General features: G+C 39.8%; 1 protein-coding gene across 1 annotated transcript in view; it reads left to right on the plus strand.

The window, feature by feature from the left end:
• Positions 1-18,844, plus strand: part of ABCC4 (ATP binding cassette subfamily C member 4 (PEL blood group)) — a 217,450-nt gene that overhangs the window by 174,783 nt on the left and 23,823 nt on the right. Inside the window, exon 26 of the mRNA XM_022576930.3 lies at positions 3,989-4,144. Within this exon, the coding sequence (XP_022432638.1) occupies positions 3,989-4,144 (156 nt within the window). The remainder of the gene's footprint in view (positions 1-3,988; positions 4,145-18,844) is intronic.

Consider the following 18,844-nt stretch of genomic DNA (forward strand, 5'->3'; position numbering starts at 1 on the left):
TCCGTTGGTAAATTTTATGTTATCTGTATTTGACCACAGTTAACCGGTGGCATCTGTGGCATGCTTTGTATTGGTGGGTCTGTATCTCACAGAACCCTGAGGCTCCTTAAGATCGGAGAGCATCTTGTTTTCATCTCTTGTTCCCCCAAAATTGGCATTCTACAGGGCACAGATAGGGTGCTAAGGAACTGCTGGCTGGGAGAGTGAGTGAGTAACATGTACAGGTGTGAGCAACCAGTAACCAAAATACACACACGAGACAACTGCGTAAACGACTGATTACCTAGAGTGTTAAATACTTTAAGAACTGCTCTTTGAAACTCTTTCCACCACAGACCCATCTAGCGGACTATAGCCATAATTTAATGAATGATACCCTTGTGATGGGAAAGAATATTCAACTTAATGCCCAAATGATACCCAGGGAGCAGCTTCAGTTAGTCACACGGCAAAAGCTGGCTTCTAATTATTTCCAGTTTCACCATAGGTTGGGAAGGAGGTGAGGATTGCTGTGTCGAGGAAACATTCACTGCAGCTCTTGATGCAATCCTGTCCCTGAGAACTCTGTAGGCGATGTTTGCTTACTCACTGACAATGTGTCCCTCATATTTCCTGTTTGATACGTAATTCTGTTAATTTGCACATGTCTTAATTCATATTTTCTGGCTTTGGGGGAAATTTATCTAAGAAACTCTGCAGTAGAACTTAGGAACATAACATATGTGTATTCTTCTATCTTAAAATCCCCAAGTCATAGGATTAGCTGAGCTTGAAAATGTTTGTGGGAAAATTGAATCTGGAGACAGAATTAATAACTGTAGTAACGTGACTTTTTATTTGTGTCTTGATCCACTCACAGTGTCACCGTTAGCTCCATTTCTGTGTTTGGAGATTATATCTGGGTAGAATAGTCGTGAAGCCATTTCACTCCGTCTGTGTACATCCCAGCTTCCCTCTCCTGCACACCTGCCCCAGCCCCTGTTGCTCTGGGACACCCCTTTGGTGTTGGATTTGATTGAGAGAGGCTGCTGCAGGGGAGGATGTGGGAGTGAACCAGGCCAGCAGAAGTGGAGCTTTATTCTCTTTCCATCCTTTCCTCTGCTGTCCCAATTTCTGGAAGTTCGAGTAAATGGGAAAAATTAATAGGCACTATGCAGGTTTCTAATTCATGGAAGAAATAGCAAGTAAAAATAAAGACCCAAAATGAGGTAAATAGCACCCTAGGCTTCCTGGTTAGATTCTGAACACTGGCTGCGTTTTTCATTTAGATGATTTTGTGGTTGATTTGATCATTTTAGAGAGTACTGGGCCATTTTCAAGCCTTTTCTAGCTCTAGAGGTGGATTGATTTTGGTTTGTTATTTTTTTTTTCTTGCTCAGAGCTATTACTTGAATAATACATCCTTACAGATGCTTACTAGACCTTGCTATAATGTGCAAAAATATCAGTTTGCTACATTTTCTCCTCTTTTACATAATATTTCCTCGGCAACCCCTCCCCTCACTCCCAGATTGTCCCACTTCCCCTGCAGGCTTCCTAATTCCTTGTGACTCAGACTGTGGTGCCTGGGCCAGCAGCACCTGCATCGCCTGGAGCATATTTGAAATGCAGAATCTCAGGCCCACCCAGACCTACTGATTCAGCATCGCTTTTGAGGGAGACCTCCCAGTAAAGATTTTCTCCAAGTGTCTTTGCCTTTAGGAATGTAAACTTAACTGGTAATGGTGACACTCTCCTCAGGCAATTGGTAAAACCCTTTGGTGACCTGGAAAAGACTTTCAGATTATAGTTTTGATAACTGAATGGTAGCAATAGCCTAAGCCGGGTTTTCTCTGAGTTGCTTTTTTCTTACTCTCCTCACTGGAGTGTTGTACTTCCATTCCTGTGGCCGTAAGCAGCCTTCGGTGCCACTGCCTATCTCCGCCGTTTACCAGGAGTCTACAAATGTTCCAGTTTGCATAGATGGATCAGTTTCAGTACAGCTAATAGCATAGGAATATACACACATTCTCACAGACACAGTTCTCACCTGTGTTCTGATGTGTGCTGATTTACATATGAGTACGCCCAGAAATACAGGCATACCGCTGTTTCTTTGGGGTTTTTTGCGTGTGTGTGTTTTTTTTTTTAAGTAACAAGTCGAACATTTGTTGCAACCCTGCATTGAGCATGTCCATCAGCACCATTTTTCCTACAACATTTGCTCACTTCGTGTCTCTTTGTCACTGTTTGGTAATTCTTGCAGTATTTTAAACCTTTTCATTATAATTATATTTGTTATGGTGAGCTGTGATCAGTGTTCTTAAGCTTACTACAACCCAGTGAAGGCCCAGATGATGGTTAGCCCTTTTTAGCAGTCAAGTATTTGACATTAAGTATGTACATCCTTCTTTAGACATAATTCTGTTGTACATTTAGTATGCTACAGTATAGTATAAACATAACTTTTGTATGCACAGAGGAAGAAAAATATTCACATGACTTGCTTTATTTTGCGATATATTCCCATTTTTGTGGTGGTCTGGAACCAAATCCATAGTATGTTCAAAACCTGCATGTACACAGGACAAATGACCCATATGTATATATACCCTCTAGGACCTGCTTATATGCAGAAAGTGTCCCATCTATATTATATAAATTAGGATTTACCATATCATACAAAATGGCTACAAATATAAATCAACTAAAGCCACTTTTCTTTCAGTTAATCTCTATAAAGATAACTTTTATTTTGAAATTCGATTATTGTTTTTACAGACTAAGATTCAAAACTTTGGAGGTATTTAATGAGAAAATATATCAAGTTACCGTTGTATAATCAGTGCTCAGAGGGGTTTAGTTCTCCTCTCTTGAAAGCCATGAGTTTGTAAAATTTACTGAATTAATTTACAAATGATTGAAAGCATATCTTAGGCTCCCATCTGTATTTAGATTTATAAATAGAGATGAAATCACCTCTTGGGAAGCTCCCACCAGGGAATTTGTAGCTGGGAAGCTCATTGGTAAAAAAAAAAAAAAAAAAAGGCCAGTTTCTGCATACATGTTTGAATTCAGACAGCTAAAATCCAGTTTATACAATACAGTTTCATTCCTGACCAGCATTTTACCTGCATTATATTGATTCTTTGATCTTATTGTTAATGCACTTAATTTCTCTCTGCTTTGATTTTAATAACTTGACCGATACATGACATGTATCTTTCCAAGGTTTAATTAGAAGTATTAATTGGTTTGTAAAATGCCTTTTGAAGTGCTCAGATGAAAGGTCCCATATAAATAGCAAATGTTATTTGTGTTGTTGTTGATCTCATTATGTGTATTTTGCCTACTGGGTACTGCCTTTTAAGACACTGAGACCTGCATTTTACAACTTTAAGGTGTTTCCTTTCAAGATAGAGCATTATTAAGGTATTTCTTATCAGGAAGTGATTTTGTTTGTCTGCCAAAGAATACTTCCTCTTAAATGATAGAATCTGGGATCCTGAATTCTTGTTTGTGTATAATCCTTCTTACTTGACTCGTTGACATCTCTGTAAAATTACTCACATAATTCTCAATGTTCGGAATAGCCAGACACTAGGAATACAACTCATTTAAAAGCTGACTGCTAATTGAACACATGGGAAACTGCTGTTGTTTCACTGCCAGTAGACTGATTCTGTTATTTTTAATTCTTCCTTGACCAGGGGTTCTTAACCGGGGACATTTGTCAGTGTCTGACGTTTTTGGTTGCTGCAATCTCGGGGATGCTCCTGGTATCTAGTGGGCAGAATCCAGGGATACTGCTAAATACCCTAGAATACACAGGGCATCCCCCATTCCCCAACGAAGAATTATCTTTCCCAAAATTTCAACAGTGCCACAGTTGAGAAACTTACAGACTACACTGTCTACAGAACTTTTAAAATTCATCTTCAGCAACCAAGGGTTTTCCTAGGTTTGTTGCATACTGTGAATTCTTAATCCCTCTTGTATCTCTTTACAGGTTGGCATTGTGGGAAGAACAGGAGCTGGAAAAAGTTCCCTCATCGCTGCCCTTTTTAGACTGTCAGAACCTGAAGGTAAAATTTGGATTGATAAGATCTTGACAACCGAAATTGGACTTCACGATTTAAGGAAGAAAATGTCAATCATACCTCAGGTATGCACTTCAGAGCATTGACACATATTCTTTTAATACGGCACCTAAGTTTAATGTCTTTCAATTTGATTGTTTTTTTAAAATTGGTTGAAAGGGTTGATCCTTTTTCCCCCAACAGAGCATATTTTTTACTTCAGGGATTTTCAACAGATATTTTCATCAGATACCTGGTTTGGTTGGTTGGTTTGTTTGTTTGTTTTTGTGTGCCTGTGATTTAATAACTTACCCAGATAGATTTCTGGATTCAGACTTTCTCAGGTACCACAATTTTATCCACTGATAACCACATAAATCTGAAAAAAAATAAGTGGTTTGTTTAGCATGTGAGCGGTTTGTGTAGGGAAACATGAATTTTAAGTGTCTTAATGATGGAATCATGCTATAGGAAATAAGCTACCTTTTCAAAGGTGATTATCTCCCTGGAGTACTTTCTGGGAAACTGTGGGGCTTTGAGAATTACAGCATGTATATATGCTTTAGAGAGACTTTTATAATTCAGCCATAAGTAAGTGATTTTAATCGGGCAGGCAGTAAGGAATAGTGAGGAAGAACACGGGACATGGAATTCCATCTCTGTGCACCTCAGTTTTCTCTCTCTTTCGAGGCAGGTAACAGGACCAACTCATCGAGCTGTTGTGAGGACTAAATAGGTCAGTGTGTGTGGGGTGCTTCCCGTAGACCCCATACATGGTTTCTGTGATGGTGGAGCGTTGAACTGGGCTCTGATTCTGTTTTCTTTTTTTCCACTTCTTAAATAAGTACGGTTTTCAAGGAGTGTTTGATTATTTGCACAATAGAAGCTCCTGTCATTCCTTATGTTTCATCCACACAAAATAATTCAGAGAACATTTATTCGCAATTACTATCCTCCAGATATATACCCAAGGGCAACATAGGCCCTGTGCCTTCATCTTCTATCCTGCTTTCTGCTTTGATAAACTTGCTGAGTTTGTTGTGGTTTTTTTGTTTTTACTGTGAGGGGGTTTTTGTTTGTTTTTTCATTCAATTTTTGAATTTTATTTATTTTTTTATACAGCATGTTCTTATTAGTCATCAATTTTATACACATCAGTGTATACACGTCAATCCCAATCCCCCAATTCATCCCACCACCACACCCACCCCCTGCTGCTTTCCCCCCTTGGTGTCCATATGTTTGTTCTCTACATCTGTGTCTCAATTTCTGCCTTGCAAACCAGTTCACCTGTACCATTTTTCTAGGTTCCACATATATGCGTTAATATAAGATATTTCTTTTTCTCTTTCTGACTTACTTCACTCTGTATGACAGTCTCTAGATCCATCCACGTCTCCACAAACGACCCAATTTCGTTCCTTTTTATGGCTGAGTAATGTTCCATTGTATATACGTACCACATCTTCTTTATCCATTCGTCCGTCGATGGGCATTTAGGTTGCTTCCATGACTTGGCTATTACAAATAGTGCTGCAATGAACATTGGGGTGCATGTGTCATTTTGAATTATGGTTTTCTCTGAGTATATGCCCAGTAGTGGGATTGCTGGGTCATATGGTAATTCTATTTTTAGTTTTTTAAGGAACCTCCATACTGTTCTCCATAGTGGCTGTATCAGTTTACATTCCCACCAACAGTGCAAGAGGGTTCCCTTTTCTCCAAACCCTCTCCCGCATTTGTTGTTTGTAGATTTTCTGATGATGCCCATTCTAACTGGTATGAGGTGATACCTCATTGTAGTTTTAATTTGCATTTCTCTAATAATTAGTGATGTTGAGCAGCTTTTCATGTGCTTCTTCGCCATCTGTATGTCTTCTTTGGAGAAATGTCTATTTAAATCTTCTGCCCATTTTTGGATTGGGTTGTTTTTTAATATTGAGCTGCATGAGCTGTTTATATATTTTGGAAATTAATCCTTTGTCCGTTGATTCGTTTGCAAATATTTCTCCCATTCTGAGGGTTGTCTTTTCGTCTTGTTTATGGTTTCCTTTGCCGTGCAAAAGTTTTGAAGTTTCATTAGGTCCCATGTGTTTATTTTTGTTTTTATTTCCATTACTCTAGGAGGTGGATCAAAAAAGATCTTGCTGTGATTTATGTCAAAGAGTGTTCTTCCTGTGTTTTCCTCTAAGAGTTTTATAGTGTCCGGTCTTACATTTAGGTCTCGAATCCATTTTGAGTTTATTTTTCTGTATGGTGTTAGGGAGTGTTCGAATTTCATTCTTTTGCATGTAGCTGTCCAGTTTTCCCAGCACCACTTATTGAAGAGGCTATGTTTCTCCATTGTATATCCTTGCCTCCTTTGTCATAGATTAGTTGACCGTAGGTGCATGCATTTATCTTTGGGCTTTCTATCTTGTTCCATTGATCTGTGTTTCTGTTTTTGTGCCAGTACCATATTGTCTTGATTACTGTAGCTTTGTAGTGTAGTCTGAAGTGAGGGAGTCTGATTCCTCCAGCTCCGTTTTTTTCCCTCAAGACTGCTTTGGCTATTCAGGGTCTTTTGTGTCTCCATACAAATTTTAACATTTTTTGTTCTAGTTCCATAAAAAATGCCATTGGTAATTTGATAGGGATTGCATTGAATCCGTAGATTGCTTTGGGTAGTATAGTCATTTTCACAATGTTGATTCTTCCAATCCAAGAGCATGGTATATCTCTCCATCTGTTGGTATCATCTTTAATTTCTTTCATCAGTGTCTTATAGTTTTCTGCATATAGGTCTTTTGTCTCCCTAGGTAGGTTTATTCCTAGGTATTTTATTCTTTCTGTGGCAGTGGTAAATGCCACTGAATAATGGCATTAGATTTTTCATTTTTAGTGTATAGGAATGCAAGAGACTTCTGTACATTAATTTTGTATCCTGCAACTTTACCAAATTCATTGATTAGCTCTAGTAGTTTTCTGGTGGCATCTTTAGGATTTTCTATGTATAGTACCACGTCATCTGCAAATAGTGACAGTTTTACTTCTTCTTTTCCAATTTGTATTCTTTTTTTTTTTTTTTTTTGCGATACACAGGCCTCTTCCGTTGTGGAGTGCAGGCTCAGCAGCCATGGCTCATTGGCCCAGCTGCTCTGCGGCATGTGGGATCTTCCCGGACCGGGGCACGAACTCGTGTCCCCTACATCAGCAGGCGGACTCTCAACCACTGCGCCACCAGGGAAGCCCGCAATTTGTATTCTTTTTATTTCTTTTTCTTCTCTGATTGCCGTGGCTAGGACTTCCAAGACTACGTTGAATAATAGTGACGAGAGTGGACATCCTTGTCTCGTTCCTGATCTTAGAGGAAATGCTTTCAGTTTTTCACCATTGAGAATGATGTTTGCTGTGGGTTTGTCGTAGATAGCCTTTATTATGTTGAGGTAGGTTCCCTCTATGCCCACTTTCTGGAGAGTTTTTAACATAAACGGGTGTTGAATTTTGTCAAAAGCTTTTTCTGCATCTATTGAGATAATCATATGGTTTTCATTCTTCAGTTTGTTAATATGGTGTATCACATTGATTCATTTGCATATATTGAAGAATCCTTGCATCCCTGGGATAAATCCCACTTGATCATGGTGTAGGATGCTTTTAATGTGTTGTTGGATTCTGTTTGCTAGTAGTTTGTTGAGGATTTTTGCATCTATATTCATCAGTGATATTGGTCTGTAATTTTCTTTTTTTGTAGTATCTTTGTCTGGTTTTGGTATCAGGGTGATGGTGGCCTCATAGAATGAGTTTGGGAATGTTCCTTCCTCCGCAATTTTTTGGAAGAGTTAGAGAAGGATGGGTGTTAGCTCTTCTCTAAATGTTTGATAGAATTCACCTGGGAAGCCATCTGGTCCTGGACTTTTGTTTGTTGGAAGATGTTTAATCACAGTTTCAATTTCATTACTTGTGATTGGTCTGTTCATATTTTCTATTTCTTCCTGGTGCAGTATCGGAAGGTTATCTCTTTCTAAGAATTTGTCCATTTCTTCCAGGTTGTCCATTTTATTGGCATATAGTTGCTTGTAGTAGTCTCTTAGGATGCTTTGTATTTCTACAGTGTCTGTTGTTACTTCTCTTTTTTCATTTCTAATTTTATTGATTTGAGTCCTCTCCCTCTTTTTCTCGATGCATCTGGCTAGTGGTTTATCAGTTTTGTTTATCTTCTCAAAGAACCAGCTTTTAGTTTTATTGATCTTTGCTCTTGTTTTCTTTTTTTCTATTGCATTTATTTCTGCTCTGATCTTTATGAAATCTTTCCTTCTGCTAACTTTGGGTTTTGTTTGTTCTTCTTTCTCTAGTTCCTTTAGGTGTAAGGTTAGATTGTTTATTTGGGACTTTTCTTGTTTCTGGAGGTGGGCTTGTATCGCTATAAACTTCCCCCTTAGAACTGCTTTTGCAGCATCCCATAGGTTTTGGATCGTCGTGTTTTCATTGTCATTTGTCTCTAGATATTTTTTAATTCCTCTTTGATTTCTTCAGTGATATCTTGGTTATTTAGTAACGTATTGTTTAGCCTCCATGTGTTTGTGTTTTTTACGTTTTTTCGCTTGTAATTCATTTCTAATCTCATAGCGTTGTGGTCAGAAAAGATGCTTGATATGATTTCAATTTTCATAAATTTACTGCAGCTTGATTTGTGACCCAAGATGTGATCTATCCTGGAGAATGTTCCGTGTGCACTTGAGAAGAAAGTGTGATCTGCTGTTTTTGGATGGAATGTCCTATAAATATCAGTTAAATCTATCCGGTCTATTGTGTCATTTAAAGCTTGTGTTTCCTTATTAATTTTCTTTCTGGATGATCTGTCCATTGGTGTAAGTGAGGTGTTAAAGTCCCCCGCTATGATTGTGTTACTGTCGATTTCCTCTTTTATAGCTGTTAGCAGTTGCCTTATGTATTGAGGTGCTCCTATGTTGGGTGCATATATATTTATAATTGTTATATCTTCTTCTTGGATTGATCCCTTTATCATTACGTAGTGTCCTTCCTTGTCTCTTGTAACATTCTTTATTTTAAAGTCTATTTTATCTGATATGAATATTGCTCCTGCAGCTTTCTTTTGATTTCCATTTGCATGGAATATCTTTTTCCATCCCCTCACTTTCACTCTGTATGTGTCCCTAAGTTTGAAGTGGGTCTCTTGTAGACAACATATATGTGGGTCTTGTTTTCGTATCCATTCAGCAAACCTGTGTCTTTTGGTTGGAGAATTTAATCCCTTCTTGTTTAAGGTAATTATCGATATGTATGTTCCGATGTCCATTTTCTTAATTGTTTTGGGTTAGTTTTTGTACGGCCGTTTCTTCTCCTGTGTTTCCCACTTAGAGAAGTTCCTTTAGCATTTGCTATAGAGCTGGTTTTGTGGTGCTTAATTCTCTTAGCTTTTCCTTGTCTGTAAAGCTTTTGATTTCTCCATTAAATCTGAATGGGATCCTTGCCTGGTAGAGTAATCTTGGTTATAGGTTCTTCCCTGTCATCACTTCAAGTATATCATGCCACTCCCTTCTGGCTTGTAGAGTTTCTGCTGAGAAATCAGCTGTTAACCTTATGGGAGTTCCCTTGTATGTAATTTGTCGTTTTTCCCTTGCTGCTTTCAATAATTTTTCTTTGTCTTTGATTTTTCCCAATTTGATTACTATGTGTCTCAGTGTGTTTCTCCTTGGGTTTATCCTGTATGGGACTCTCTGTGATTCCTGGATTTGAGTGGTTGTTTCCTTGCCCGTGTTAGGGAAGTTTTCGACTATAATCTCTTCAAATATTTTCTCAGGTCCTTTCTCTCTCTCTTCTCCTTCTGGGACCCCTATAATGCGAATGTTGTTGTGTTTAATGTTGTCCCAGAGGTCTCTTAGGCTGCCTTCATTTCTTTTCATTCTTTTTTCTTTATTCTGTTCCGCAGCAGTGAATTCCACCATTCTGTCTTCCAGGTCACTTAGGCGTTCTCCTGCCTCAGTTACTCTGCTATTGATTCCTTCTAGTGTAGTTTTCATTTCAGTTATTGTATTGTTCATCTCTGTTTGTTTGTTCTTTAATTCTTCTAAGTCTTTGTTAAACATTTCTTGCATCTTCTTGACCTTTGCCTCCATTCTTTTTCCGAGGTCCTGGATCATCTTCATTATCATTATTCTGAACTCTTTTTCTGGAAGGTTGCCTATCTCCGCTTCATTTAGTTGTTTTTCTGGGGTTTTATCTTGTTCTTTCATCTGGTACATAGTCCTCTGCCTTTTCATCTTGTCTATCTTTCTGTGAATGTGTTTTTTGTTCCACAGGCTGCAGGACTGTAGTTCTTGCTTCTGCTGTCTGCTCTGTGGTGGATGAGGCTATCTAAGAGGCTTGTGCACGTTTCCTGATGGGAGGGACTGGTGGTGGATATAGCTGACTGTTGCTCTGGTGGGCAGAGCTCAGTAAAAGTTTAATCCGTTTAATCCGTTTGACTGCTGATGGTTGGGGCTGGGTTCCCTCCCTGTTGGTTGTTTGGCCTGAGGTAACCCAACACTGGAGCCTACCTGGGCTCTTTGGTGGGGCTAATGACAGACTCTGGGAGGGCTCACGCCAAGGAGTGCTTCCCAGAACTTCTGCTGCCAGTGTCCTTGTCCCCACAGTTAGCCACAGCCACCCCCCACCTCTGCAGGAGACCCTCCAACCCTAGCAGCTAGGTCTGGTTCAGTCTCCCATGGGGTCACTGCTCCTTCCCCTGGGTCCCGATGCGCACACTACTTTGTGTGTGCCCTCCCAGTGTGGAGTCTCTGTTTCCCCCAGTCCTGTCGAAGTCCTGCCGTCAAACCCCACTAGGCTTCAAGGTCTGATTCTCTAGGAATTCCTCCTCCTGTTGCCGGACCCCCAGGTTGGGAAGCCTGACGTGGGGCTCAGAACCTTCACTCCAGTGGGTGCACTTCTGTGGTATAAGTGACCTCCAGTCTGTGAATCACCCACCCAGCAGTTATGGGATTTGATTTTCCTGTGATTGTGCCCTTCCTACTGTCTCATTGTGGCTTCTCCTTTGTCTTTGGATGTGCGGTGTCTTTTTGGTGAGTTCCAGTGTCTTCCTGTCGATGGTTCTGCAGCAGCCAGTTGTGATTCTGGTGTTCTCACAAGAGGGAGGGAGAGCACGTCCTTCTACTCCACCATCTTGGTTCAAGGCTGGGTTTTTTTTTTTTTTTTTAATACTCTACAATCACCAGGACACCAAGGGAAGCTGACTAAAACATATACCTTCTTGAGGTGAGAACCACAGAGAAGAGACACGATTAAAGAGCCAGGCAAATGTACTTCCTGGAATGTGGGTATAATGAGCTCCGAAATGCCTGGTTAGTAGGAAGCATATAGAACACGGCACCCAAAGGAAGTAGAATGTGGACTTGTGTCTCATGACTGAGTTCAGGTGTTGCTACCTACCGCTGGCCTCCAAAATACCTGGAATTACTCTTAAGTACTTTTGAAATGAAGACAGTCCTGTTAGATCACAATGATATGCCATCTCACGCCCTTTATGATGGCTGCTGTTTAAGGAAAATTAAAAACAAAAAAATAAGTGTTGGTGAGGATGTGGAAAAATGGGAATCCTTGTGCACGGCTGGTAGAACGCAGAATGATACAGTGACTGGAAAACACTGTGCAGGTTCCTGAAAAAAGTTAAACATAGAATTATTATATGATCCAACAATTCTAATTTACGGTATAAACCCAAAAGAATTGAGAAGGGAATGTTACACAGATATCTGTACATGTATGGTCATACCAGGATTATTCACATTAGCAAAGAGGTGGAAGCACCCCATGGTCCATTGACAGATGGATGGATAAACAAATGTGGTATGTATACAACAGAACGTTATTTGGCCTTAAAAAGAAATCAGATTCTGACACATGCTACGGCATGGTTGCACCTTGATGACATTATGCTGAGTGAAATGAGCTAGTCACAGAGGACAAATACTACTTACATGAAGTACATACAGTAGTCAATTCATGGGGACAAGAGGTAGAATGGTGGTTGCCAGGAGCTGCCAGGACAGGAGAGTGGGGGGAGTGGGGAGTTGTGGGGTTTTTGTTTGTTATTTTATTTTTTAACATCTTTATTGGAGGAGTTGTGGTTTAATGGGTACAGAGTTTCAGGTTTGCAAGATGAAAGGAGCTCTGTAGCTGGATGGTGGTGATGGCTTCAACAATGTGAAGGTATTTAATACCACTGAACTGTACACTGAAAAATGGTTAAAGTGGTAAATTTTATATGTATTTTACTGCAAGTAAAAAAAATTATGTATATAATGATATATATGTTTTATTATGTATCATTTATTATGTATACAACGGTTTCCCTTTTAGAAAAATGGAAAGAAATTTTCAGCATGTAGAATCCCTGCATTTGAAGATTCCCTCTGGCTGTTAGATTGGTGGCTTAGTGATAAATGTAGAAAATTAATGATTTTAGATTCCCAACTTTTAAATTTTGATTGTACCCATCTCTGTAATGGGCCAAATTCGATTAGTTTGCAGAAATAATGAGCATGTCTGTAAAGTGCTTTTATGTTCTTGGATGAAAGGAATGTGAAGCGTGCCCTGCATTACTTCTAATGCTTCTTAATAAGAAAAGTTGTATGCTTGTGTACATAAAAGAACTCTGTAAATAAAGAAATAACATTAGATGATTCTTGGCTCTGCCGGTAATGTTTTGGAAGCACATCTGAGCAAAGACTATAAACATACCTTGACATCACCAGGTTTTGGTTCTGTTCCATCGGTTTCCACCCTACTTTTCTGAGTGTGCTCTATGTATACACTCCGGAGAGTGTGCTTACAAAACAGTGCTAAGCTCTGTATCTATGTAGGTAAAGATCAACAACCATTGTAAACACAGAACCCTTTTTTTTTCACTTTATATCCCTTTGTCTCTGAGGTGCAATGCTAGTTGATTAAAGAGAGAGTGTTTGTGTAATGGGTCCCAGGAAATCATTCGGGAGGCAGCCAGGGACAGAATGTTTAAGAGTATAGACTGAATGTCAACATGACCCACGTTTTTATTCCTGCTTTGCCCATACGAATATGGGGACTTGATGTAGTCACTTGGCTTCCGAGTTTCAATGTCCTTGCCCTTAAACTAGGTCTAGGAATTAATGTCACATGGATTTGTTGTGAAGATGTGACTGGATGAGAAAGTATTTGTGGCCCATACCTGGGTTTTGGGAACGCTCGGTCAATGGTAACTATAAATATTCTTAAGGACTGTGGCACTGGCCTTTTAGGTATTATTTCTATAAGACGTAACACATTATGGAAAGGCTATGTTCTTTTCTGTTTAATGTTTTTGTTCTTTAATTTCTGTTTATGTTTTTGCGGTCCTTGGTGATTTTCGTTACATTTATTTACTGCTTATAACATAAACCATGTTATTTATATACATTTAAAGAGTGAAGCAAAAGAAAAAAAGTCAACACAGTAGCAGTTTTAGGGGAAAAGCACAGCCGTGAAAAATCTACGTAACGTGTTTTCTCCAAGGAATAAGAGGAAAGAATATTACTTTCTTGTTTCTTTTGATTTCTGGCTTCCCTCCCACCAGGTTCTTTCCTGACTACCACCCTGTACCCCACTCATACTTTCCAGTCCTCCACCAAGACCTCCGGCATTTTTTCTCAGTCCTCCCCACGTTCTCGACTGTTTTCTTCCTCTCCTTGAGGACAGGGCCTGTGTCTCTCATTTCTTTTGCTCTAGTGCTTGTTGCAGGCCTTGACAAGTTGCACAAGTTTTAATAAGAATTCCTAACATTTGTGGAATCCTTAACACATTTTAGCCTCTTTCTCTACCATCTCCCACTTAATCCTCACAATTTTCTAGTTATCCTCATCTGACGGATTTAAAAACTGAGGCACTGTGAGCTTAACGCACTTATCAGGTAAGCGGCAGAGCCTGTATTCAAATATATTTTAGGGAGATTGTCAACTCCAGAGCCTGAGCAGCTAACCAGTCTGCTGGCGACTTCAACATGCTGTTGACTGCAGTCACAGTAGAGCTGCTTCGTATCATGATTTCATGTGTACACACACACACACACACACGGGAATAAAAATTTCAAAAAGTATTATTTCTCTTGTGCTCTGCACTCTAATATTTTCTATTATATCCCTTCTATTCTAGTTAATATGGATGATAAAATGATGGTCACAAGGCACAAAATGGACTTCCTGATCCATTGGATGCACCTGCAGGTTGACAAATACCACCCCTCACTGTCCCCCTGTTGGGCTGGGCTCCTGGTCATTGTTAGCATTACGCCAGGAGCTTCACTGTTATTCCAGATTCTCACAGGAGCCCCGCAGCGTTATCCCCATTTTACAGTAAGGGAACTGAGTCTTGGGAAGATTAATAACTTACCCTGAGTCTAATTGCTAATAAGCAGTAGAATCAGAACTGTCTGACTGCAAATACATATATGTATATTTCAATATATGTTTGTTGTACTGAATGATGTTTTCGTTTGAGATTTTACCCATTTTTTTTACTACCACCCCACTAAAAAGGATTCCCAAAACCATCACAAAAGTTAACAAGTGCAGAACAGAGCTGAAAGATACTTCTCCTAGTGCTATGTCCCGCTTTTGGACAGTATCAATTTAGAAACATTTATTCATTTATATGTCACGGGGTAATATGTGTCAGGAGACGATACTCAAAACCTTAACTGCAAAAAGCTTGCATCCCTCTTCTCCTAAAATGCATAGGAAGAAGCGTTGCTTATGTCTGAACACCGTAATTCAGGGAACGTTAGAAACTGCGAGCAGATTCTGCAGATTCAGGGAGCCCAGGGAGCCCAGTCCTGCTTCTTTGAGTTGTTCTACTTTGGTGGGCCAGGCCCACATCCTCTCCCCTGGCTCCCTGCTCTCTGTGATCCTGGGTGCAGCAGCGGGCTTCTGGGGTGATCTCTCTCTCCCAGGCTCATCCCCATTACTGTTGACCTCACTGTGAACAGGTTAGAATTGGAGGAGATGTGATAGTACCAAGACCTGCATAGGAATCAGAGGCAGGGGAGTGGTGACATAGACAATCAATCCTTGACTCCTGGATGGAACTTTCAAAAACAAATACTATATTCTTAATAAGGCACTCCTCAATTTGTGTTCACAGTTTCAGGAATAAGCAAAAAATGAAAGCACTTCCGAAATAATTTCCTTAAACAGAACAGGTAGCAGAAATGTATATGGCATTTGTGCTCATGATATGAAGTAGTTAAGTTTGTTAGAGAGGACAAGGTGAGATTATATTCAGGGAGCAGATTGCTTATCTGAAAGGATCTGGAAAAATGGACTTCAAAACCTCTTTGGATGATCTCTACACCTAGAGCCCTTTATCCTGTTGGCACAAAGAAAATGTTTTTAGTTGAAGAGGGCTTCCGTGCAAATTCAGTATTTATGATCTCAGCCCAAGGGTTGACACAGATCAGCAGCCATCATCGTTATCATGAGTAAACACATTCATTTTTTATATTTAGAATTTTTCTTTTCTCAATCAAATCAACAGCTAGGTATTTTTTTAATACAGTCCAGTCTGCTCTTTTGGTATTTCTGTTCCCTGAGCTTTCTTCAGTAGGTTGAAGATCGTGAACCAGAGCTGTCTCTCAGACTTCTTGCTGACTACCTGGTTTTCTTTCCCTTTTTTTCTTGTTGAGAACAAAACTGAAAGAGAGAAGAGGTGGCTATGCTGTTACTAGTAAAGAAATACAACTGGATTCTAGCCTAATGCAGTCGGCCCTTTGTTTCTGACACTGAAGTCTTCATTAAATCCCTTGGAGCTGCTCCCTGGAGCCCCTGAAAGAGGACTTTACGGGACTTAAATTCTTTTTCCTTTGTTGGAGAACAATGTCCTTTTCTCCTGAATATGGATGATGATCAGTTCATTCAGAGGCTACAGGATTTAGGGGGAAAAAAAAAAAAAAAGGAACCAAAATGTAAAGTGACTTCAGGTGATTCTCTTATCCTTGAAACAGGGAGATGAGCTTCCCCTTAAGAAGAGTCCTCAGATTAGAAATGAGAACATAGCTTTAGGACTGGAGGAAACAGCAGCAGTAGCTACTTCTTTTTTTTTTTTTTTTTTTTCTTTTAAATCAAAGTATGGTTGATTTACAATGTTGCATTAGTTTCAGGTGTACAGCAAAGTATACATTCAGTTTTACATATATATATTTAGCAGTAGCTACTCTACATATACTTTAGTAGAGGGCAGTTTCCTGGTTTGGGACTGAAATGATTAGAGGAAGGATTGTGCTTTATCCTCCCATGTTTGTAACCACTTGTACAGTTTTTGTCTTGGTCCCAGGGCATTTTAACCCTCTGAAGGTTAGTGAGTAGGATTTCTTTGTAAGATAATGAGAGGCTTGTCTTCCAGCAGCGTATACAAAAGGTCCAGTAAGACTGCAGTTTTCAGTCTTACAGATGTGTCGAGGGATTATCAATTTACTATATTAAATACTCTGATTCAGAGTGGCCAATTTGGGGTTACACGCCTAATATGAACTCGTGTTATGTTAGTAACAAGGAAAAGATTACTACTGAATATGGCACAAAGGGTTACATGTAAAAAGTATCAACTTTAAACCTTGATGAAAAACAGGTTTGAAACTAATGCTTCATTTAAAATACTACGTTAAACAAGAGCATCTGTTTTTGAGTGTGCTGCGCCACCTCTTATTAAGTGAGGTTTAGTTGTGTCCCTTCAGAAAGAATATTCTTAGGCTAATAAATTTAGTGTATATTTACATGAACTTTGTACATCCTGCCATAAATCTCTACACTGAGGTGTTCTGCGTGCAAACATTTTTACAACACTTACTTATACAATTAGTTTATTAGCTTCATTGCTTCGAGGGGGGTACTTTAAATAATAGTATCTTGCTTCGAGGTGGGTACTTTAAATAATAGTATCTATCAGAAATGATCATTAATTTGACCCTTATCTGCCCTTGCAGTATGTGTCTACAGTGAGCATTTTATTACCTTTGGTAGATAATATAATGTTTTCTCATTTGGCAAGTGGATGAAAGAAGAATGAGTAGAAACCAAAATGAACACCATGCATAAAACACACTGACATATTACAACAGACATTGTTCACAAACCGCCTGCTGGCTTTAAAGAAAAGTGTAGCTTCAATCAGTTAATGTTGTAGTAAATCGTTCTTTTCATTCAACAAGTTTTGAGTGAAATTTTACTGATTTTGAAATATATATTGGGCATGTCCTAACAAAGAGAAATATTCTTGTATAGAAGACAATTTTCTTCCATCTAGTGCTGCTAAATAAAGAAGTGAAATTTCCAAATATATCCTTTTAGACTGACAGTACAGACTTAAGTGGGCACCCTCTCGGCCCTTAAGGCCTACAGAGTGTCTGAGGGTCCTGTTTAAAGGTTAGCATCATCCAAGTTCAGGCGTTGGTCAGGGGTTCAGAAATGAGGGACTCCTTCTGCACAGAATCCCGTTTTAGTCCCCTAGTCTTTGGAGAGACTCATGCCCTTCAAAGAGTTTCCTAAAGAGAAGAAGGTGAGGGAAGTGACAATAGAGAGAGGCCCTGATTATGAAATAGGTGATTGAACTTTATTTATTTATTTTAATTTATTTTATTTTTGGCCGCGTTGGGTCTTGGTTGCTGCGCACGGGCTTTCTCTAGTTGCGGCAAGTGGGGCCTACTCTTTGTTGTGGTGCGCAGGTTTCTCATTGCGGTGGCTTCTCTTGTTGTGGAGCACGGGCTCTAGGTGCTCGGGCTTCAGTAGTTGTGGCTCACGGGCTCGGTAGTTGTGGCTCGCGGGCTCTACAGTGCAGGCTCAGTAATCGTGGCGCATGGCGCACGGGCTTAGTTGCTCTGCGGCATGTGGGATCATCCCGGACGGGGGATCAAACCCGTGTCCCCTGCATTGGCAGGCGGATTCTTAACCACTGCACCACCAGGGAAGCCTGTGATTAAACTTTAAATGAGGTCCCTGTGACTGCTCTCTTGAACCACCAAAACCGCACTTCACAAACGTGCTAATACCATGAGCCCTTTGATTGTCCAAGGAAGGAAGAAAGGTCTGTCTTTTAAAAAGAGAGCAATTTATTTCATAGATTAGCTTAAGTAATGACTCTGGAGTGTACCAAGAAAGCCAGGTAGGCACTTCATCAAAAACTTAGACCTCTTACCGCATGTGAATTTGGTCTATGAGAAGAACCTGAAGGAAAAAATGTTCAGGTTATACAAGCCCTGTTGGCCAAAGAAATGGTCCCGTTGTTACTATAAGCAGATACCCTGTCTCACTTCTCCCAGTTGGGCTCAATCCAATTAATTCCTAAACCTGGCCTCTTTCAGCCCCTTTATCTCCTCAAACACCAGTCCTTGAAGAGTCCCTCATTTGGGGCCTCACAGTAGCATCCTGCCCATGGTTTAGAGCCTTAAGTGGTGACTGTGGAGAAGAGTCAAGGGAGAGGGTGGAATACTGGGGACCGGCCTCCCCTCTTCTGGCCACATCGTTAGTGTAAACCTCATGGACACAGATAAAAGAAGAAAAATCGCCTGGCTTATTAGAACCTTAGAGTTGATAATTACAAAGAATAAAAAACTTTTTTATAAAACTCTGAAGTGGAATGATAGTTATTCCCCTGACGAGGAACTTGGGTCTTGGGTTTTTCAGTTCAATTCAGTAATCATTCTGAAACATCGTATGACCAGTGATTTCAGTGCTTTTGGAGTGTATCAGCCACTTGATCAACTTTGTGCAAAGAAAGCTGCCTTT

Source organism: Delphinapterus leucas, chromosome 18, assembly GCF_059928025.1.
Source record: "Delphinapterus leucas isolate spDelLeu-1000000601 "Yukka" chromosome 18, BTC_Dleu_Yukka2, whole genome shotgun sequence".
NCBI classification, from domain to species: domain Eukaryota; kingdom Metazoa; phylum Chordata; class Mammalia; order Artiodactyla; family Monodontidae; genus Delphinapterus; species Delphinapterus leucas.